The following is a 21,486-nucleotide window of genomic DNA, read 5'->3' as shown; positions in this document are numbered from 1 at the left end:
TTGAAAACTCCATTAAAACAGTCTATTTGTAACTTACACTGACTTTCAAAACATCAGCAGCATCTTATCAATACCAAGCAATACATTTCGATGAATGTTAGAGTACACTGAGACCGGTTACAAAATCACACACACACACACACACACACACACACACACACACACACACACACACAAATAAAGATTATTCATCTTAACACACACACAAAAAACCCGGAACAGTAAAATTATATGAAAAAAAAATAAATATATCAAACGACCTTAGATCCAAAGATTGGATTTAGAAAAGGTATGTTTTCAGAGCTCTTATGAAAGAGTTTGTGGGTATATAGGCCTAAAGACTGCCTAATAATCAAGGCAACCAAAAGTCATGACAATTTCAAGGAAATATGAGGGATTCGTAAGAATTAAAATTAATATAGGGGCCTTCTGTAAGACACAGCTAAAATTGTCTACCAAATATGTGTACTATATTATATATATGTATATATATATATATATATATGTGTGTGTGTATGTGTGTGTGTGTGTGTGTGTGTGTGTATGTGTGTGGGTGTGTGATCTACTCGTTGGCCTACGTGTATTTAAAAGGGGGTCGGGCTAACTCGGCCCACGGGACATCTCGTCCCACCCGTTGAGGTGGGCCGAGTTGTCCCACCCGTTGGTATCGATAGTGATCGTGAGCGCTTGTCTGTGTTTGAGTTTATTTTGTCTTTACGTCGTCTTTTCTAACCGAAAGTTTTATGGAATTGTGTTCAGTGGCTTCTTTAAAGATTTTTTTCCCCCAATTTTAGTTAGCCCGGATCCATTTAAAAGGTCCTTCCTAATATACCGGTATAGCAAGTGCACTTTTATTTTATTTTTTTATGTAATGGAGTTGACAAAGAGACGTTCTACAACAAAGTGAAAAGGTTATAATACACATTCAAAGACAACTCCATGGGAAGTACCCAAACTATTCCCACCCTCGACGGGGTCATCCCACTATTGAGACCGACACCCACACGAGTGATACATGCAGCCTACGAGTTCGACAATGAAAACAGGTCCATGAGTCATACAGCTCACGAGTCATACAGTCCATGAGTTCGACACTAGACAAATAAAGCCCATGAGTTCGACAGATACAGACACGGCACGTAATGTGTCGGTCTCGTGGGTCCAGTTAGCTTAGTGTCGAACTTATGGGCTGTATAACTCGTGAGCGGTATCATAACTCATGGGCTGTATGACTTGAGAGCTCTATGACTCGTGGGCTGTATGACTGATCGTGAGTGTCGGTCTCGTGACTTGCATCCTCCTCGAAACATTCTCGTACAAAAAAAAAAAAAATTACAACAGGTGCCAACGCAATTTATATTGTTCTAAGGATACATTCTTATCAAAAGTAGCTCAGATCGTAGCGGAGATGCAGTCATATTACAGAAATTAGACACACACACAAAAAAAAAAAACACACAAGAATGTGGCAGAGTACACTGCAAAAAGTCCGGTGTTAAATAGTGAACACCGAGCTGGTGTTAAATTTTCGGTGCTCATTTATGGTGTTAGATTAACACCTCCGGGTGTCGTTTCCAAATTTTAAACTGTTTTTTTGAAGAGTTTCTTAGTAACTGCACTTCTTGTTGATTTTTAATTTAAACAAGACGATCAAGAATTTTACATTAAAATACTAGATTTTTGAAAAAATGTGAAAATAAATTTACACCAAAGTAACACCAGCTGGTGTGGTCTCTTATTGAAGCTGGACGGGTGTTAAACCATTGATATTAACACCAACAAATCAACACCGTGTGGTGTCATTTTTTAATTAACACCAGTGCAGTGTCAAATAACACCAGGTACAGTGTCAAATTAACACCACGAAGTGTCAGGTGAACACTTTTCAACACCATCACAGTGCATTTTTAACACCTATGGGTGTGGTCCTTTATTGAAGTTTGATCGGTGTTAGATTTAACACCCGTGGTGTTAAATCTAACACCGATGATTTTACAGTGTAGAGTTTGAGAGAAAAGGAAGACGCGGTAGCCTTGGTTGGAGCAGAACTTAAGACTCCTCTGAAAAATACAAGGTATGTGATTTTAAACTAAACCTTCAGTGATTTATTAGAAAAAAAAAAGAACATAAAAAAGAATACTGCTTATCATAGTACATACAATTCAAATAGGCAAGAGTATTAAAATTGACTTAAATGAGCAATCTACACACCACAAACACATAAACATAATATACACACACTTATTATATCTATATGTGTATTTTTACCCTTGATGATGATATATATACATATATACATATATATATATATATATATATATACAGAAACAAAAGCAAGATTATGATAAGAAATCTTAAGAAAAAGAAAATATAGGTCCTTGTTGGTGAAAAGAAGAAGAGATGAAATTACAAAGGAATGATATATGACAATTTTTAGAGGTCATATGAGTATAAAGAAATTCATGTATTTCATGCATGTAGACTTTATAAATTCATAAAGTTACCAAACTGAATAGGCTAACCCTGCAGTATGAAACGAATTAAACAAATCAATAGATAACTAGATAAAAACTCTCCATCCCACCCTCACCCTTACCACTTTTCTCCATCATATCCGTATGTGGTACATGGTCTGGGCCTTTTCCTTCTTTCTTTCTTTTTTTTTTTTCATCGTACAAATTGATACGGACATGTCGTGTGTGGACTCGGCTGCTGGAGTTGAAAACATACGAGCTGAACACGCTGAATATCAAGAGTCTCGGAAGCGATGGACCTGTTACCTAAAAGTGCGACAGAGTTTAGTTCTGCGCAATACTGGGATACTTTCTTCAAAAAACGGGGCAGTAAGGCGTTGGAGTGGTACGTTTTGACCGAAAAGTAAACAACATGCTAGGAATCAGCATATTTTTGCCGTTCTCATAGTGGAAAAATCTTTAGTCCCATTCGTGCTGTTTAATGTTAGTCCACAATTTCGTATTTCCTCCGGGTTGCATATCATGTGCGTGTCTTGACCTTGAAGATATAATCCCGATGGCAGCTTGTCCATAAAGCTAAGCTGGGATGGGTGTGCGACAGTAGGTGACAGTGTAAGAAGAGTAGGTGACAGTGAAAAAGTTAAATGTACAATAAAAGGGTGACTGTGCAAGTAAAGGCGGATCCAGGGCTGGGTTTAGAGTAGACAGAAAGATCTAGATCCGTCTGTCTGGAGTGAGTGGAGGACTCTTTTTATATTTTGCCATAAACGCTGTCCTCCGTAGACAGACGGAAGGTTGCAGTACCCATTGCTGTGTGGATGTTCTTAACCACTGTCTCTATGGAAAATTGGGTGAGGTACCTCACCCTTCTCGATTGCGTCTAATTCACGGCCGTAGCGGGCGTAGGTCAGCAAATTTAAGCTTGTATAGTGAAATTAGCTTTTTAAGAATACATTACACTCACCAGATTAATGAATAATCCAACATTTTAGTAGAATTTTCAATGTAAAACACAGCCTGTCGCGTCGTCACGTTCAAACTCCAGAAACATACACTATGAAATCTATTAGCCAATCACATGCGAGGTAGTTTCTACGTGTTTGTTTTACTAAAACATGCACCTCGCATGTGATTGGCTTACAGATTCAAAATGGCGACTTACAGCTTGCGAACGGTGATGTTGTGATATCGATAAAATTTCTGCGTTATAACTGAGTTTATGTGAGTATTTCGATTGCACAATTGAGAAATTTATCCCAAATGTTGCTGCATAATATGTCATGTCATGTCAAACTTGTTCGAATGTAAAAAAGCTGTCTGAAATTTGGTTTATCGTAACGTTTGATCTGTGCGCGACTGCTCCACACAGGAGCCGCAATCATTGACTTCGGTCTGTATACGGAGGGGATCCGTGCAGCCAGACGTAGTCTCCGCGGAACATTCCCCGACGGACAGATACAGACCGATCTTTCGGTCAAGGTTTAGAGTAGCCTGGAGCCCACAGGAGGCTGCATCCCTCCGATGACAGGTAGGGCGGCCTCCTGGAAAGCAGCAATTGATGGTGCTGTGACTGCAAGAAGAGGTCTAACAGTTAGATCTATTTAATTTACAATGTCGTGGTACGTGGTGCCAGCCGCTAACCAAACTAGTGTAGTTTTCACGCCACACGAATGTTTTTGCCAGATAAAGAAGAGGTGAACACTGCCTTAAGCACGACAAGACTAGATTCATGCACTCTAGTCTCTAGTATGTAGTAAAGACTAGATTCGATTCTAGTGTAGAGGGCTAGTCTAGTAAATTTAGTACAGGGACCACAGCCATACAGGGTAAATGCTCGGCCTCTTACTAGAACTATGGTATGGACTTGTTGAAAAAACAAACAAACAGGCAAAACAAACAAAAACCAACAGAAACAAGACATCATTCAAATTGAAAACATCTGTACACGTTAAATGCTATGGTACTAGTCTAGGTAGGGTTCGAGTACAATACAATGTAACTCAACCGATCCTCTTTCTGTAGACTAGTAGATCTAGTAGTTGTGCCATATGGGTAAACTCGGGGCCCCAGCACGCGCAGTACAACTACTTGTACTGCGCGCGCTGGGGGCCGACTTTACCCGCTAGGCCGAGTTTACCCATAACTAAGGTATAGAATAAGATATTCAGACTCCTCTCCTATCTGTCAACTTGAAGGTATGGTGATTATACGCAACTCTGCGGGATTCTCCACACATACGTACGCCCCAGTGACCGAGTGCTTGTCATTGGCTGCGGGAATTCCAGACTCAGCGAGGAACTCTATGATGCCGGCTTCCGTCAGCTTGTCAGCATTGACATCATAGATGGTGTCATCAAGCAGATGGCGAGACGGAATGGCAAGAAGAGACCAGAGATGCAGTTTGAGAAGATGGATATAACACAGGTCAATTACCACTACCAGCTCTGAATTTTTATAATCTTTTTGGACATATATGACCCACTACAACAAAATGATCCGAAAGTCGGGGGAGGACAATTTTCTGACAATGGTGTGACGTTATTCCCTTACTCTTCTACTTTAATTTCATATAATATCACAACTCATAAAGTACTCAGTTTCATGGAGATATCTTTCTTTCTATGGCTTTCCCAAGTTTCTGAACGAAGGCTGAGCCTCTGTAGCTATATCCAGATCCAGGTTTGGTCCTTGAGATGAGCTGGCTTGTAGCCAGGTGGAGTGGCGTCAAACTTATATCTTATGGGTTCATTGTCCCAAGATTGAATCCAAACCAACTTCAAAACTGAAGACACTGGGTGCATCTATTAAATATCTTGGTAAACTATTCCATGATATATAAATATCTTGGTAAACTACATGTATATCAATAATTTTGTTAGTGCTTGTTAAGTGGTTGGGGAAATCAGAGTTTTGAGAAAATGCTTTCAAAATTTTCCGATGCTATCATGATCAAGGGGAGGCGAGATAGTTTTCATCACTTGACCAGGGTGGTCCACGAGGGGTTTTAGCATGTCGCTGCAACATGCTAAAATTCTTGTGCAACATCCTAAAAAGCCAGCAACATACTATGCAACATCCTTAAGAATTTGCAACAAGCTCAAAGTAAAAGTATTCAATAATGTGCAAAACATGTGCATAACATACGAAACATCAAACTACCAGGTACTTTAGATATTTGTGTGCAAAACATGAGAGAGAACAATGAATGTAAGCAGCACAAAGAGAGATGAGCAGCAAAACATTGCGTACTACGTACTCATTGTGTGTGCTCCACGCATATTCAATTTCTGCAATATTCTCAGATTCTGAGCTTGCAACATGCTAAAATTTCAAGTTGTGGACCACCCTGCTTGACAATGGAAGGCATGCTCCTGTAGACCTCCGCGATGTTCATTCAAGCTTAGCCCCCTAGCGGTTTACGCATTACCAATCAGTAATCAGGATGCCACGCACTGACCAATACGATCACTCCCTCATTGCTAGGGGCGGAGTCTAGCTGCAGCGCTAAATCCAAATCTTCCGACACATTTCTGTTATGTTGAAAGTTGGAAAATCATGGCCCAGAAAAACGCTAATTTCTTGCCTTTCCTTTGATCATTTAACTTCGAAATTTCGGCAGATGATAGACAAAACATTAGACTACAAAATTATGCCAAAAACAAAAATCTGATTGTTTTGACCAGTTTTGATAATGTGACTTCAAACTCGATTTTCTCGGCTTGCCGTCAGCGACTTTAAGGTCCTTTTGTCATAACGGGTCACATATCTTCCTTTACAACTGTAGTTCTCACCATATCAGTAGCATTAGAGTGTAGAGTATTGCTATGGTAACTGTTCTTTATTTACAATTACAATGATTGCAAATGTCTATGAAACAGCCTCCTGACTTCATAATCATGCATGTCATGAATTTCATTTTTTTTTTCAAAAATGAAACAAGCTCCTTGGATGAAACAAAACAATATCATATCATCGTTGTGGCGACAAGACCTCGTGTTTACTGAATGTCAAATGTTCAGGAGAGCAAAAAAAAAATAATGGCAGCCAAAGCACTATATCACATGGGAGAACCTCTCCTTTGGTAACTTCATTTTTGGGGTATCAGTGAAACAACTAGGATTTGGACAGGGCATCACTTAACAGATATGAGCATTAATCCAAAAAAGACATTTTCACCAAAATTTCAGATACCAGGTCTTGTCGCCCCAGCGATGATATGTACGTGTACACATGAACTCACTTCACTCTGAAATTTCTTTTTCATTTATTTAAATGATGTACTCAGATGACATATGAGGATGCATCCTACTCAGTTGTGCTTGACAAGGCAACTCTGGATGGGCTCATGACAGACGACAGTCCAGAAACCGTGGCCCGCATTGACAAGATATTTGGGGAGGTTGCGAGGGTGCTGAAGCTTGGCGGTCGCTACGTGTGCATCACCCTTGCCCAGAACCACGTCTTGAGCAAGCTTCTGCAGTATTTTCCAAGCGAGTGAGTCTGCTTTGTCTATTAAAGACAGGTCAGTCTTTATGTACATGTGCAATGTGTACTTGAACAGAGAACCATGCACTGAACAAGTACACGTATGTACAAAACTACACACCAAGGCTCTGTTGCATAAACATTGAGATCAAATGTGAGTCAGAAAATCAGCCAGAGTGCCTGACTTTATTGTATATGTTTGTTTTGTGGTGAATGTTTGATTGCATCTTTGTATGCCACAAGGCCAGAACTTTGAAAGTGCATGTACACAAGGTAAGATTTACTTGTCTTAGTCATCCTCTACAGTATTTTTGTACAGATTCAAGGAGCAATTTGTGAAAACAATGTGTCAGCTTCTGTTTTGTGTGTGTGTGTGTGTTTGTTTTTTTTTCAATGCACATTCTGTTCTAAGGAATCTTGATATGAAAATTAGAACATAAGAAGAATTAGATACGCAGTTGTCCATGAATATGATGATATACTAAAAAGGTATTTAAAGCAACACAAACAATTAACTGCTCATCAAGAGGACTAGAGTAAATTGCTGTCTGGTTATTAAAATGGGATGAATTAATCAAATTACAAGTACTTGAAAAAAGAATTGAAAAGAGACCAGTTGCAACATACGTTGTTGAGGCATATTCTCAAATATACTTTGTTTGAAATTACAAAAATTCAAAATTTAAGACCTTGTCGTTAAGACTCGAGGCCACATGAAAATGTGACAGATTCTAACACTAATTAGAAAAAAAAAAAAGATAAAGCAGAATTAGCCAGGGGTCCAAGTCAATGTCAAACTCTTATTTTGAGTGTCATTCAAAAGCTCAATATATAGATATATTTTATGGAAGCTAATGTGCATAGTTGTCACATACTGACATACAGTTGTACTTCCTAGAACAGATTTGGTACAAAATTTGGTGAAGGTCAGTGGTGGGATCATAGTTTAAGCTGAGACCTACAGTCAACTTCGGATACCTCCAATTCGTTGGGACTGAAGAAAATGGTTCGAGGTACGCGAAATTCGAGGTACGCATACGTACGTCGAATTTTCTTCGACTTATCCGACGTTTATCGATGTTCAACATGGTATCTGTTATGGTGCCTACCGATTGTTTGCATGCTTGTCAATTGGAATTGAATCGACTTTTATATGAATGAATTGAATGAAAATCGGAATTGAAATCAACATTTCAGAAATTAAGATTTTGATGGCCCTATCGCACCACCAAAAAAAGTTGGATGTTTGCCTTTACTTTTGAAAATGAACAGCGGTAACCATCGGCTCCGTAAGACATGTAAGATACTAAAATAAATGTCGAATATTTGCTCATACTTTTGGAAATGAAAAAAACGATAAGACTCAGCTCCGTATGGTGCCAAAACTAATGTCAGATATTTGATTTTGCGTTTGGAAATGAATAAGGATAATATTCAGCTCCGGAAGACGCTGAAATAATGTCGATTATTTGCTTTGACGTTCGGAAATGAAAAACAATATTCAACTCCGTACGATGGTTAGATAAGTGTCGGATGTTTCCTTATACTTTCGAAAGAAAATAGCAATAACATTCGGCTCCGCAAGATGCTAAAATAGTTGTCAGATGATCGCTTTTATGTTCGGAAGTTGCAGTAATATTCTGCTCCGTACGATGCTAAAATAACTGTCTGATGTTTGCTTTTAAATTTCGAAATGAATAAGAGGAACATTCAGCTGCGTTCAATGGTAAAATTAATGTTTGATATTTGCTTTGACGTTCAGATATGAGTAACAATAACACTCAACTCCTTACGATGATAAAATAAATGCTTGATGTTTGCTTTTACGTTCGAAAGTAAATGGCAATAACATTCAGCTCCGGAAGATGCTAAAATACATCTCGAATGATTGCTTTTACGTTTGGCATGTTTGGAAGTGAATAGCAGTAACATTCTGCTCCATATGATGGTAAAAAATATTGGATATTTGCTATTACATTTCGAAATGAATAACAGTAACATTCAGCTACGTTTGATGGTAAAATAAACGTCTGATGTCAGCTTCGACGTTCAAAAATGAAAAACAGTAACATTCGGCTCCGTACGATGATAAAATAATTGTCAGATGATTCATTTCACTTTCGGAAGTGGACAGCAGTAACATTCGGCTCCGTACGATGATAAAATAAATATCGTATGTTTGAAATGAATAACGACGGTAATATTCTGCTTCGTTCGATGCAAAAATGAATAACAGACTGTTGCTTTTACATTTGGAAATGATTAACGATATTAATCCGCTTAGTTAGATGCTGAAACAAATAGCGGATGTTTGCTTTCACGTTTGGAAATGGATAAGGATAGCATTCAGCTCGGTAAGATGATAAAATGAATGTCGGTTGTTTGCTTTTACATTAAAAAATGATTAACGGTAATATTCGGCTCCCTAAGGTGCTAACAGACTAATAAATGTTGGATGATTGCTTTTACAATAAGAAATGAATAACGGTAACTTTCGGCTCTTTACAATGCTAAAACAAATGTCGGGTGCTAACCAATGTCGGCAAATGCTCCCACTTTTTCATTTCAAACGTAAGTTTTGACCTCCTAAATATATAGGCATCAACTTTTATAATAATCTATACGCCTATTTGTTAAATCTCAAACACAGAATAAGATGATTGGATTTTCTATTCATGTGTTTTAGACATGGGCATCTGTATCACTTTAATAATGCTTAATATTCATTTTTCTTTGTTTAGTAGGACCGATTTAGTTTTTCTAATGTTTTTCTCCATTTTTTTTTGTGTCGCCAGAGTTTAATTTCGAGTAAATTCGACCACCAAAAAATAAAAATCAGTGATACTGGTGGCCCGATAAAAGTTAGTGTGGAGCCTTGTCTATTCTATTCTTTGTTATGCTCGGTCTATACTTCCACATCATATTCCACAATATTTTCATAATCGCATTTGCTGAAAAAAAAAAAATCAGTGCTTGCGTTCTCAGGGAAGAATAAATGAAAGATACATGTACTTTGTGAAAGGCAAGAAAAAAGTTTTTAAAAAGTCACTATGCAGGAGATTGATGTAGGGATAGTGGACCGTGATTAATGCCAAAGATATTTTTTTTTTTGTCAGCTGTGTACCGGGTATTTCTTTGGGCGCGCGATTGTTCTGGTCGGGAATATTTACAGTCGAATGTGAAAAGATTCGTGACATGTCTTCTTCGCTGTCCACGCGCGCTTAATCGGAGATGCTGAGTGATGTTTGCAATTTCGATTCGAGCTACATGCTGGGAAAAACAATAAGTTAATTAAGTTCGGGACAGTAGATTTCACTTCGAGGTAACCGAACTTCTAGTTATTTTCTTCGAGCTACGCGAATTTTAATACACGGAAACTCCATAGGAACAATCGGGACTTTCATTTTGCCCCCGAGGTAAGTGATATTCGGCTTACACGGTGTATCCGACGTCGAGGTATCCGGAGTTGACTGTATATTGTATAAAGTGTAAGTTCAGGTATCATGGATATAAGCACTTTTGGTGAGATAATGAGACACCTCTTATCAAATATGAAAGAGCATGTAAGTTTAAGAGGGATTCAACATTTATTTGGTGAACATTGTTTTGAATGGCTGAGATACACCAAAACAGAGCAATCTTAGTAAAATGTGGGACCCCACCTTTTATTAGGATCCCTTTGTTTTACTTTGTTTTTGGACATCTCAGCCATTCAAAAAACGATTTTCAACAATAAACTTTTAATTCCTCTTAGAATGGTATGCTCCGTATTATTTTGTAAGTGGTTTCTTTGTATCTCACCAAAAGTTGGAAGTCCAATCCTCATCTCCACCAATACTATACTATCCCTTTAACCATCGTGACTATTACAGAATGTTGTTATTTGGGGTCATAATGACAGCACAAATGTTTTCCACTTCTTTGCTGACTTCGCGACAGAGGCTGGATGCTGAGGATCCAGAAAGTCGACCAGAGTCAGAGGGAAGATGATTCCGATCAGGGCTCACCGTTGCCAGTCTTTGTTGTCATCTGTACCAAACTGAAGAAGATGGGTGCAGTTCACACACCGGTATTAAAATAACTCATTCTCTTCTCTGTGTTTCACTCAGCCATTACCAACAGTTGACTAATGTCCTTTAAATGCTTTTTACATGTAGTTGTGTGTTTTTTTTTTAAGGAGTCTTGTACAGCAAAAGCCTTTGCCCACAGATATTGAAAGCAGTCTCATGAATTTTACATTAGTTCTTCCTAAAAGCGTGCAATGAAGCAGTCATTTTATTGCTACGTACCTGTAGCCCACAAAATTTGACCCTTTTTGGGGGGAAATCCCCCTTTCCCTCCCCTTCTCCCCCACCCACGTCCTCTCCCAACAGATCCTTGAAGTGAGCATGTCAGAAGGGAGAACCCCCAGCCGAGTGACGTCAAAGGATGAGGTGCGTCAGATGGTCAAAGATTTTCAGGATTATGCCATAGTGCAGGACAGACTGCGCAAAGAGTGAGTGCTCAGGAGCCCTCGTCAATTCATGTTCTCTGTCTCCATTTCTTTCTCTCTAGCAAGCAAGCCTAGCTTCCTTCTTCTTCCAAAGAAGTAGATAATGATGTCAAAATACCACATGGCAATGTATATTTACTTCAATGTATTGGTGGAGATATATGGCAGTCATTTCTTGAATTCCTTTTACTTAGTTTAAGCCCTCTTTCAATATTCACAGAGTTTTGGGACAATTCCTGTGAGTTTCTTTGTAAACCATTCCAATTCCATGTACCTTTTCATTTGCGTTTAGACCGTAATCATCTTGTATCCTTGTATCCTTGTATTTTGCTTGTTTTGTTTGTTTATTTGTTGTCACTCGTATTGTCTTGCAAATGTTGAATAAATAGTAGTAGTAGTAGTAGTAGTAGTAGTAGTAGTAGTAGTAATGATGATGATAATAATAATAATAATAATAATAATAATAATAATAATAATAATAATAATAGCAATAATAATAGCAATAATAATGATAACAATAATAAGAGTAATAATAATAATTAATATTAGTTTGATTCTGAGTAAGTAAATACCACAATATCAGAAAATATTTAGATAGAGCACCTCAACACAAGTATATCTGGCTTGGACCGGCACAATAGCAACTTGCTCAAAATGTGAAAGAAATAGAAGTATTCAGCACAAATAGTGGCCATGACGTGTGTAGTGAGTTCAGAATTGTGGAAAAGAGAGCTCCAGGCAATACATAGGTGTAGAGTGATAGAGTTTTATCAATGCATGCAACAAGAAAAGCACTTCGAAGGCGCAGACCTCTGCCAAGCCAGCAACTCGTTTCCACAAATACATGCTATTCCCAATATAAAAGCCTTTTGTTTACTGTATGTCATCAGCAGAACACGCACTTTTAGTCCAGGCTAGAAGGCACCTAACCTTGTTTTTTGATATGTACAATGTTTTTTTATGGATTCTTGTCAATTCGAGGATGCTGATTCCAAATCCGATTGATGCCACTCGCGTAACCTTGAGCATTTTCGACAAAATGCAAAAATTCAAAATGGCCGCCAGATATGCTAATTTGGCTGTGATAATCGTAATAATGTGCATTCTATGACCAATCATTCCACTAAACTTTGTACATTTCTATTTCCAGAGTTACTCCATCTGCATTTGCAAGATAATTTTCATTTCATATAGGTTCATTTAGAATTTAAAGCTCATTTTCAGTTCAAAATGGCCGCCACTCCTATGCTCATGTAGAATATGAATGGCAAAAAAATATGCATGGAAATATAACACAAATTTACTGTATTTCCAGTCCAGTACATATACGCTGTTATAAAGTGTAGCAAGTGCAATACAAATATGTTATAATTTAGGAGTACCGCCTTGATATTATCAAGCAAACTTGATTTTCTTCTTGAATTAAAACAACAACAAAAACTGGTGAAGGCATAAACGAAACTGTCCAAACGCAACACCGTACAAACTATTCATTAAACATCAACCAAGGAGCAATGTGAGGTACCTCTTTCAGTTCTCTCACAGTTCTCAGGTGTTTATAATAATACACTTTGACATCATGAGGTCATTCAGTCTTGTCTTAACACTAAAACTGTCATTTTTATTGTCTTCAAAGATCTCTTTAATTGGATATTTGGTAGCAGGCGACATCAGCCCCAGATTTGCAGGATTATCAGGCTAAAGATGCACATCAGTCCTGCAATTGCCTTAATTGCAACCACATCTGATTATGTTCAGCACTTCCTCAGGGGTCAGAGGGTGATTATTTGCCATAGAAACAGGATGAAGACATGAAGACTTGCTTCACCACCCGTTGAAGCCCTTTGGCTTTGTTGCCAGGCCAGAGACAGCGTTGTAGATAACTTGGGTGGCATCAGAGATGACATCAGACCAGCATTTGCACCAACCTGTTTTGGGGTCAAAGCTTTCAAGTGACCGGAGGTAAATCTAGGTTGGCTTGTGGGATTTCAGACGCATTGATAGCAGGTTGTTCAGGAGAGCATTTCATGAAGCGTTTCATCAGATTTTTTTTTTGGACGAACTGTTATAAGCTACTAAAATCCTTGCATCTGACTGGCTGAGAGCAGACAACTTTGTCAGACAAATCGCTTTATGAAATGCCCCCAGGTTATCGTGATTGGAAGGTCAGGGTGTGCTTTGACGGCACTGGTGACACTTGCCATCCTTTCCTTCCAGTGTAAGGAGGGAGAGTGATCGAGTGCAAGTGAAGAAGGATGGAATTCCCTCGCCTATACTTGGAAGGCTTGCCACAGAAGGCTACCTTGAACATATAGCGTTGGCAAGATGGTTACTAAGATGGAAGGCATGGGCCTGATGGTAATCTTGTAAAGGTTGAGGTAAAGTCTCCAGAAGGTGAAGTACTCCTCTATTGTCTTGAGATGGGTCAGTACTCGGCTGATGTCATCCAAGGACCTTCTATGAGACGTAAGGGCAAGATTATCTGCACGAGCAAACTTCCTACCTGAAGTGATTGTCATGTCACCATGTATATTATGTTAAAAAGGAATGAAGTTAGTTTACAGCCACCCTGGAGGAGGCCCTTGGTTACCTCGAGCAATCCTGAATCTGCAAGTGCTGAAGATTAAAGACAAGCAGTGTGAAGTTGTTATAGCATTGCTTTCAGAATGAGGCAGCACTTTATAGATCTCAGAGGCTCCCTTGACATCTCTGTGGATGGTTGCTGGTAAGGTTGGGCTTTGGATCTTCTGTAAAGGAGTGCTCAAGCAAGTCCCCATGTGTTCACCATGTCTCTATGGCAAAATCACCCAGTGACCGCTAAGTCTCTTGTAAGGCAATTGTAGGATTGCAGGGGTCGTGGAACCGAGGGCTGGGCAGCAGCAGAGGTGGGGCAAACAGGTGTAAAACAAGCCCCTTGATTAAATTGGACCCATCCAATTACAAGTATCATGAATCACCTGTATTGTATTAACATTGACAAATATTCCATAATTCCACAATATTCATCGTTGAAGGAAAGGTGTGAGCAAAGTAGGCCCTACTCGTCTCCAGACAGAAAAAGTGTCAATTTTGCAGTGGCAAGCACAGAATTAAGATTACCTGATGGTATTGTGAGCGTGTTGAGTGATAATAGGTGCCTACTTTATGAGGTCAATTCTGTTTCAGTAGGAGTAACTAGGGGTAAGACAGACTTTTCTCCTGATGGACGTAGCAATGCTCCTGACAACGACTCACTCTTATGCGTCTTTCAGCATATGCGTCAAGTCCATTACACAGTGACTGCATTCAAAATAAGACTACTGTGGTGAGATGACTTTCTGTTTACCATAAAGAATAAAATATGGTGGATACTGCTATCAATACTTTACCAAAGTCTTTGTAATCCTCCAAGCACAAGTCCATGCTGTTACATTTTAACCAGCCTTGAGCGAATAGGTAAAATCACACAATCGCAGAACCAGCAGTAAATCTGATGTACGATATTGTGGTCATTGGTGGTTGTCGTTTGTATTTTCAAGCAAATCAAATTCTGGTTTAACATGAAAAACTTTTAGGCATTTTGTTTATTTCAGAGATTTGACGGGAAAGTGAGATGTCAGGAAGTTAGATGGTCCCTTTTTTCCTCTTTCCTCCTGCCTCATGTTCGTTCTCGGATGAGGGGATTGAAAAGTTTGTAAAATATCGCTTTCAGATAATGTAGAACAGGACAGTTACTTTGAAATTTCATTTGTGTCATCATCTAAGATTCAGTCTTTGAAGTCACTAAATCAGAGTGAATATTATGATGCTGAACATCTCAAGGCAAAAAAGTATCAAATGTTCATATCTAATAATTTTTGATAAGCGATCTTGATGTTGGCGTCAATTCAAGTTTCGGTGTGTTTTTTCCCCAATTTTTAGGGAAAAATCCAGATTGAGGTAGCAAATTTGGATGTTTGCATCACAAATAAAACAGCTTTTTATTTGTAACAACCTTCTGATGTATAATCAGCACCCAAAGTAAACAGTGTAGCTGCGTGACAGAAAAAAATAAAGAAAGTTTGTTTATTTCCATGTACATTTTGCCGTCCATATTGTACAGGGTTTTCTGAGTGGCATCCATTTTGAAGTTTTGTATACAAGAACATAATATAAGGATACAAACGATACGTTTTCTGTTTGTTTGTTTGTTTTGCAAGTGGCACTCATCAGATTTGTATTCCACATGCAAAACTTGATAACAGCATAGGTATGTGACTGGAAATACAGCAAATTCGTCTTCTATTTCTATGCGTATTTTTTGCCATTCATATAGTACGTGAGTGTAGGAGTGGCGGCCATTTTGAATTGAAAATAAACTTAAATACTAAATGTACCTACTTCAAACGAAAATTTTCTTGCATGTGCAAATAGAATTATGTAAGGAACAAAAATTTTAAAAAGTTTGATGGAATAACCAGTCATTCAATAGACATAACTGGGACTATCATGACCAAATAAGCATATCTCCGGCCATTTTGGATTTTTGCATTTTGCCGAAAATGCTCATGGTTACGCGAGTGGCATCAATCGGATTTGGAATCAGCACCCTCGAATTGACAAGAAACCATCAAAAAACATTGTATATATCAAAAAACAAGGTTAGGTGCACTTTCTATGGAGCCTAGCCTGGACTATTTAGTGCGCATTTTTATGTAAACCTCTAGAGCTCCCAAGTTCATTGACCTTGTATGCCAAAAGATTTAAAAATCCTTCAAAAAATCATAAAAATCCCTGGATTACTACCAAATTTTATTCATCTGTTCTTATGAGTCATTATCAACTTTTGCTGCAAGTTTCATTCAAATCCGTTAACAACTTTTCGAGTTTAATATTTTGCAAACAGACAAACCAATGTTGATGAACACTTTGATGACCTCCTTCCTTGGCGGAGGAGATACAGTGTAACAACAAAATTTGCAACAAAAAGTTTGTGTGTATGTAATGAAGTGGGCAATTATTGTGGAGCTTGTGACTCTGGTCGAGTCATATCCAGCTGAATTTGGTACTACATATAATTTTGAACTCTGGATTATTCATTCATGAGTCATGTTAGACCTGAGCCCTGTTTTATGAAGAGTTATAATTGATTATAGTTGATTTCTATCTTAGGTCAACAGCAGCCTGTGTGTTAACGAAAATTATAATCAATTATATCTTTTGATAAAATGGGGCCCGGAAGTATGACAAGTTTTTTTCCAGTGTCTGGCCCCCACTTTAATCTCTGCGGTAATGGGCATGATTTTTACTTTAATCCCACGCATACAGATCCCTGTGTGGTCAGCCGATGTCCATGGATCTCTGGGCACCAAACAGCAAGTATCCTCGTTACACCATGCACATTGTTGACAGGCCCAAGGGGAAAACGTTGGAGAAGAAATTTGCCATCTTCATTGTCCCACAAGGAAGGTGAGTTGGTAACAGGGGTCTTTATTCTTCTTATTCTTCTTCATCATCTTCTACACTATTTTCACAACTACCACTACTACTTCTACTCCTCCCTCTCATTCCCTTCTCCCACTTCTATTCTTCCATTTTTTATTTACTGTAAAATTCTGTTTATACGGCATTCTCGGACTTTGGGACTTGGACTTGTCCAAAGAAAAAGAAGAAAATGATTAGCAATAGTGATGACAATTTACTGGCTTAAGAGACAACTTGCCTGAGCAGATGATTCCTTCTTTCGATTTCCCTCTCCCTGGCCCCTCTCATCTCGTACTTGGCTCACTCGGATCTTCACCGTGGCCCCGATCCCATGAATGATTGGGGAGGGGGGGAGAGGAAGGGGGAAACACTCTAACAAACAACAAACCACTGGCTAGCAGCCAGGCATGTCGTATAAGGTGAAGGAAATATGCTCACCATGAAGAATTAGAAGAACAGCCATAGCCGATAGAGGGAAACTTGACATCCTAGCATTCAAGCCAGGCCAGGCTGGCGGCAAGATCGTGTGTAAATTACATTGAAGGGGGCCCTGGGTATCTTTTTTCTCTTCTTTTTCTATTTCTTTTTCCTTTTCTGTTCCCTTTCTCTCCTTCATCCTTCCCCTTCCTCTATTTCTCCATTTTCTTTTTTGTTTTCTTCTCCTTCATCTGTTTTTATTATTTAGACTTTTATTGCTGCACTTGCTTCTCCTTTTTTTTTTCTTCCTTTCATCTCCCCATCCATCTTTTCCATTTGCTAATGCCTCTGCCATGCAGTGTCTCTGGAGGCATTATGTTTTTAGGTTTTCTGTACATGTGTCAGTCCTTCCATCCATCCATAGTCAGTTTTGTGTATGACATAATTTAAGAACCGTTTGAGGTATTGGTATGGAGATCAAATTTAGCATAAGTGTGTTTGTGTGGAGAAGTGGTTCCTATCAGCTTGTGAGGGCGCGCATGCTCAAGATTAAAGGTCATAGACCAAAGTCAAATTTTTGTATTCTACTATTTCCCCCCATATCTCTGCAATGCCTGAACGTACTGAGTATTTTCATGAAACTTAGTGCATACTATAAATTACCAGATAAAGCTTCTCGAGTGAAGTTTTTGGACCATGGGGTCAAAGGTACGAAATCAGGTGAAAATTCTAAAATTTCACTCTTTTTTCCATTATCTCAGAAATGGCTCGAGGTACATGTGTACAGTGTATGTTATCTTCATGAAACTTTAATAGTAAATGCACGGATATACATGTATTGTCTATTAAACAAAGATTCTCTTTGGAAGTTTTTGGTCATGAGGTCAAAGATCAAGGGTCAAAAGAGAGGTCAACAAGCGTATTAAAAGTAACACTGTTTAATGCTGAAATTACAATATTTTCTCCACACTTTGGAAATGATATAACATATCCACTTGATCAAACTTGGTATTTTGTACATGTGTTGGTGCACAATGATTCTAAAGGGAAAGATTTAGTCCAAGAAGTCAAAGGTTAAGTGAAAATGCGAAAATGTCACTGTTTTTCATATTTTGAAAGTAGCTCAAATTAATGTCATGAAAATTAGTGTTTGAGAAAGTTGTGGGCCAAGGGGTCAAAGGTCAAGGACCGAATGTCTGCCCAATCATGTCAAACTGTCATCTCACATTGTCATGATGTACTGAATACAAATCTATCTAGGAGAATAGTGCAATGTAGCAGAGGCATACCCAGACCTCCTAACCATCCTGAATTTAGAGGAAAGAATCTGAATTTTGACCATATTTAGCTGTTGATTCAGTAGGAGTCTCCTATTTGTCTTGATAATGTTGCAGCACGCTCTATGGGAACTGCTCTTCTTTCCTACTTTTGAGCCAAGTTATCCCTGTTTTTCAGTCAGAAAGGTTGGATACGTAGATCTCTGCATATGTACCACATGACCTTATAGTTTTCTCCAGCTTCTTCAAGTCTTGTTTTACTTCTTCTGCTCCTTCTTCTTCTCCCTCCTCTTCGACTTCTTTCACTGTGTCTTCATCTACTCAATGTCATCGTCCCTTCTTTTTCTTGTCCTCCGTCTACTCCTCACTTCTTGATCATCTTCACATCTTTTAATCTTCACTGTCGTGCTCCTTAACTGGATTATGTTTATGTCCTCACTGTGCTGGAGCAATGATGTGCTCACAGTTTGAACGCACCCAAAGAGAATTGAAAATATAAATAGCAAAGGAAGAATATGACTTCACCCAGGGCAGAGGTCAGGACTGAATAAAGTCTGAAGTATACAGCGTATCAAAGTTCTTTGCTTGATATCATTAAGGGGTTTTTTTTGGGGGGTGGGGTTGGGGTGAGAGAGGGGGTTTCTTGGAGGAGGAATAACACAATGTGCCATATCAATAAAAAGTGTGTGTTACATGCCTTGTACATGAGGAAGTATGAAGTACAAGTATACCCAATGCAAACACACCAGCCTCATTCACGTCCAACCTGCCCTTCCCCTTTGAACTATCAGGGGGTGTGTCATCGCATTGATAAGAGTGTCTAAAGGTGTTTCTGCTCAGGTATTTGTGCAGTGCCTTGTTTTGGGTTCCATGATAGCCTGGCATGTCTTGGTAGTTTTTACTGACTTGGGTGTCATATAGTGGTGTCACTGCCAAAAGAAGGACTTAAAGTGTCCCGTGCTCATTCTGTTTGAGGTACTAGTATGTCCATCACATTCTGCATTATGTTGTTTTTGCTGCATTCATCTGAGTGCTGTTTGCGTAGAAAAGTCATATATCTTTGGTTGATAAGATGTAACAGAGTAATAGTGCAGTTGTCTTGAATAAGTCATATTCTTCACAGGTCATGGTTATCACACCATTTTTTTTCTACACCATGGTTCACCATGTTCCATGGTAAGATAGGCTGTAGAACATAGCCAGTGATAAATGTGTACAGTAAAACATGATATATTTGCAGCATGACATTTTCGCAAACTGGAGCCGACAGCCTTTTTTCTCAGCATGAAATTTTTGTGAATTGCCACTGGCATTCAATGCATATACATGTAGTGTAGACAAGAACTTTCACATGTATGCATTTTAATTTCATGAATCTTGATGCTCACGAAATTCGCAAAAGTAAAATGCATATGAACATTCCTTGTTTTACAGTAATTAGGTCATAAAAGTGATGATTCATGAACTCTGTGTAACAGGCAAGCACCTACTTGGTCAGTGTCAAGCTCAACATGTACAACCTGTAGTAAAAGATGAGCTGATATTGCTGTATTTCCCACAGACACCTGCTTGAGTATGCTTGTGACTAGTCTTCCGTGGGTTAATATGTTTGGTGCTTGACATTGGTATGTGGTACACAGGGTAAAATCCATTGTACTATTTGTAAAAACGATGTGAGTTTCATGTTCAAGCTGAGTGAATGTATTCAAACGCTAGGCCTGTTCTTTAAATTCAGCGACATGTAAAGTACAGAACAGCTCACTAGGGGTATTAACAATGGCATAACATGTACAATTTGTGCATTTTCACATTTACAGTGTGCATCTGTAAAGTATAATTATAAGCACGATCACATAATTTCATGCAGAGAACCGTGTTATTATGAAGATCTAAATACCATGATTTTTATTTTGTTGTATCAGGGCAGCCTTTCATGAAACTTTGCAGTCGCTGACAACTGTTGTAAGCTAATGAAACCCTCCCATCTGATTGGCTGAGAGCAAATTTGTCAATGGAAATTACTGACTTGTAAAACACTTGATGAAGTGCCTCCCAGGTCTTTCACAATATCATGGTATGGAAATAAAGAAATGCATTGTGTAAAGACTCGGGACTGGCAAAGTCCCCATGTTACAAGAGGGTTTTGATCTGACCTTGTCAAAAAAATAATGTGTGTCCACTTCTGTATCATACAGAAAATTGTATATGTACAATGGTTTCTTATCTGTTACTGGGTGAGAATGCAAGAAGTACCACATGTAAAAAAAAATTACAACGGGACCCTCCGCAATGATAACTTTGAAGATAGTGAATCAATCCAAATACAATTTCAAAGTATGAAATTAACTCATTTCCCACATCTTGATACAGAAATCTCTGTTCGATTTGCTTCAGTGGACAAAGAGAAATGAGGAATTTTGGAGAGCATGTCAGGAATCTCTTCCCTCCAAGTTCTGTCTATTGTGTTCACACACAAGAGCATCCAAGTGCTAAACTTGGAAAAATCAGACTCGTGACATGCTTTACAACAATCCACATTTCTTTATGACTGCTTAAAGGGAAGGTAAACCCAAAGAGCAATGTGGATTGAGTGAAAGCAGCAACATTAGTAGAACACATCAGTGAAAGTTTGAGGAAAATCGGACAATCGATGCAAAAGTTATGAATTTTTAAAGTTTTGGTGTTGGAACCGCTAGATGAGGAGACTACTAGAGGATAATGACGTATGAGCGGACAACAATACAAAGAAAATATAAAGGAAATTCAACAAAAATTCACTTTTCTAGAATTATGAAAGAGCAATGGACCAACCTCTTTCAGAAAGCAGGGGGAATAATTGCTACCCTTTACATATGTCAATATCAAGTTGATGGAATTTGTAATTTTCATGAAAAAAAGG

The 21,486-nt window shown here is 38.6% G+C and overlaps 1 protein-coding gene across 1 annotated transcript in view; it reads left to right on the top strand.

Annotated features, from left to right (window-relative positions):
* Window positions 1-2,710: 2,710 nt before the first annotated feature.
* Window positions 2,711-21,486, top strand: part of LOC139728777 (eEF1A lysine and N-terminal methyltransferase-like) — a 38,161-nt gene continuing 19,385 nt past the window's right edge. The window contains exons 1-6 of the mRNA XM_071639717.1: window positions 2,711-2,859; window positions 4,670-4,898; window positions 6,760-6,968; window positions 10,899-11,028; window positions 11,333-11,454; window positions 16,738-16,878. Of these exons, the coding sequence (XP_071495818.1) occupies window positions 2,768-2,859; window positions 4,670-4,898; window positions 6,760-6,968; window positions 10,899-11,028; window positions 11,333-11,454; window positions 16,738-16,878 (923 nt within the window). The 5' untranslated portion in view covers window positions 2,711-2,767. The remainder of the gene's footprint in view (window positions 2,860-4,669; window positions 4,899-6,759; window positions 6,969-10,898; window positions 11,029-11,332; window positions 11,455-16,737; window positions 16,879-21,486) is intronic.

This window comes from Diadema antillarum, unplaced genomic scaffold (assembly GCF_040938485.1).
Source record: "Diadema antillarum isolate AM-2024a unplaced genomic scaffold, OU_Dant_1.0 seq00000197_RagTag, whole genome shotgun sequence".
NCBI lineage: Eukaryota > Metazoa > Echinodermata > Echinoidea > Diadematoida > Diadematidae > Diadema > Diadema antillarum.
The sequence above is the reverse complement of the archived record's forward strand: the minus strand, read 5'-3'. Positions and strand labels throughout refer to the sequence as shown.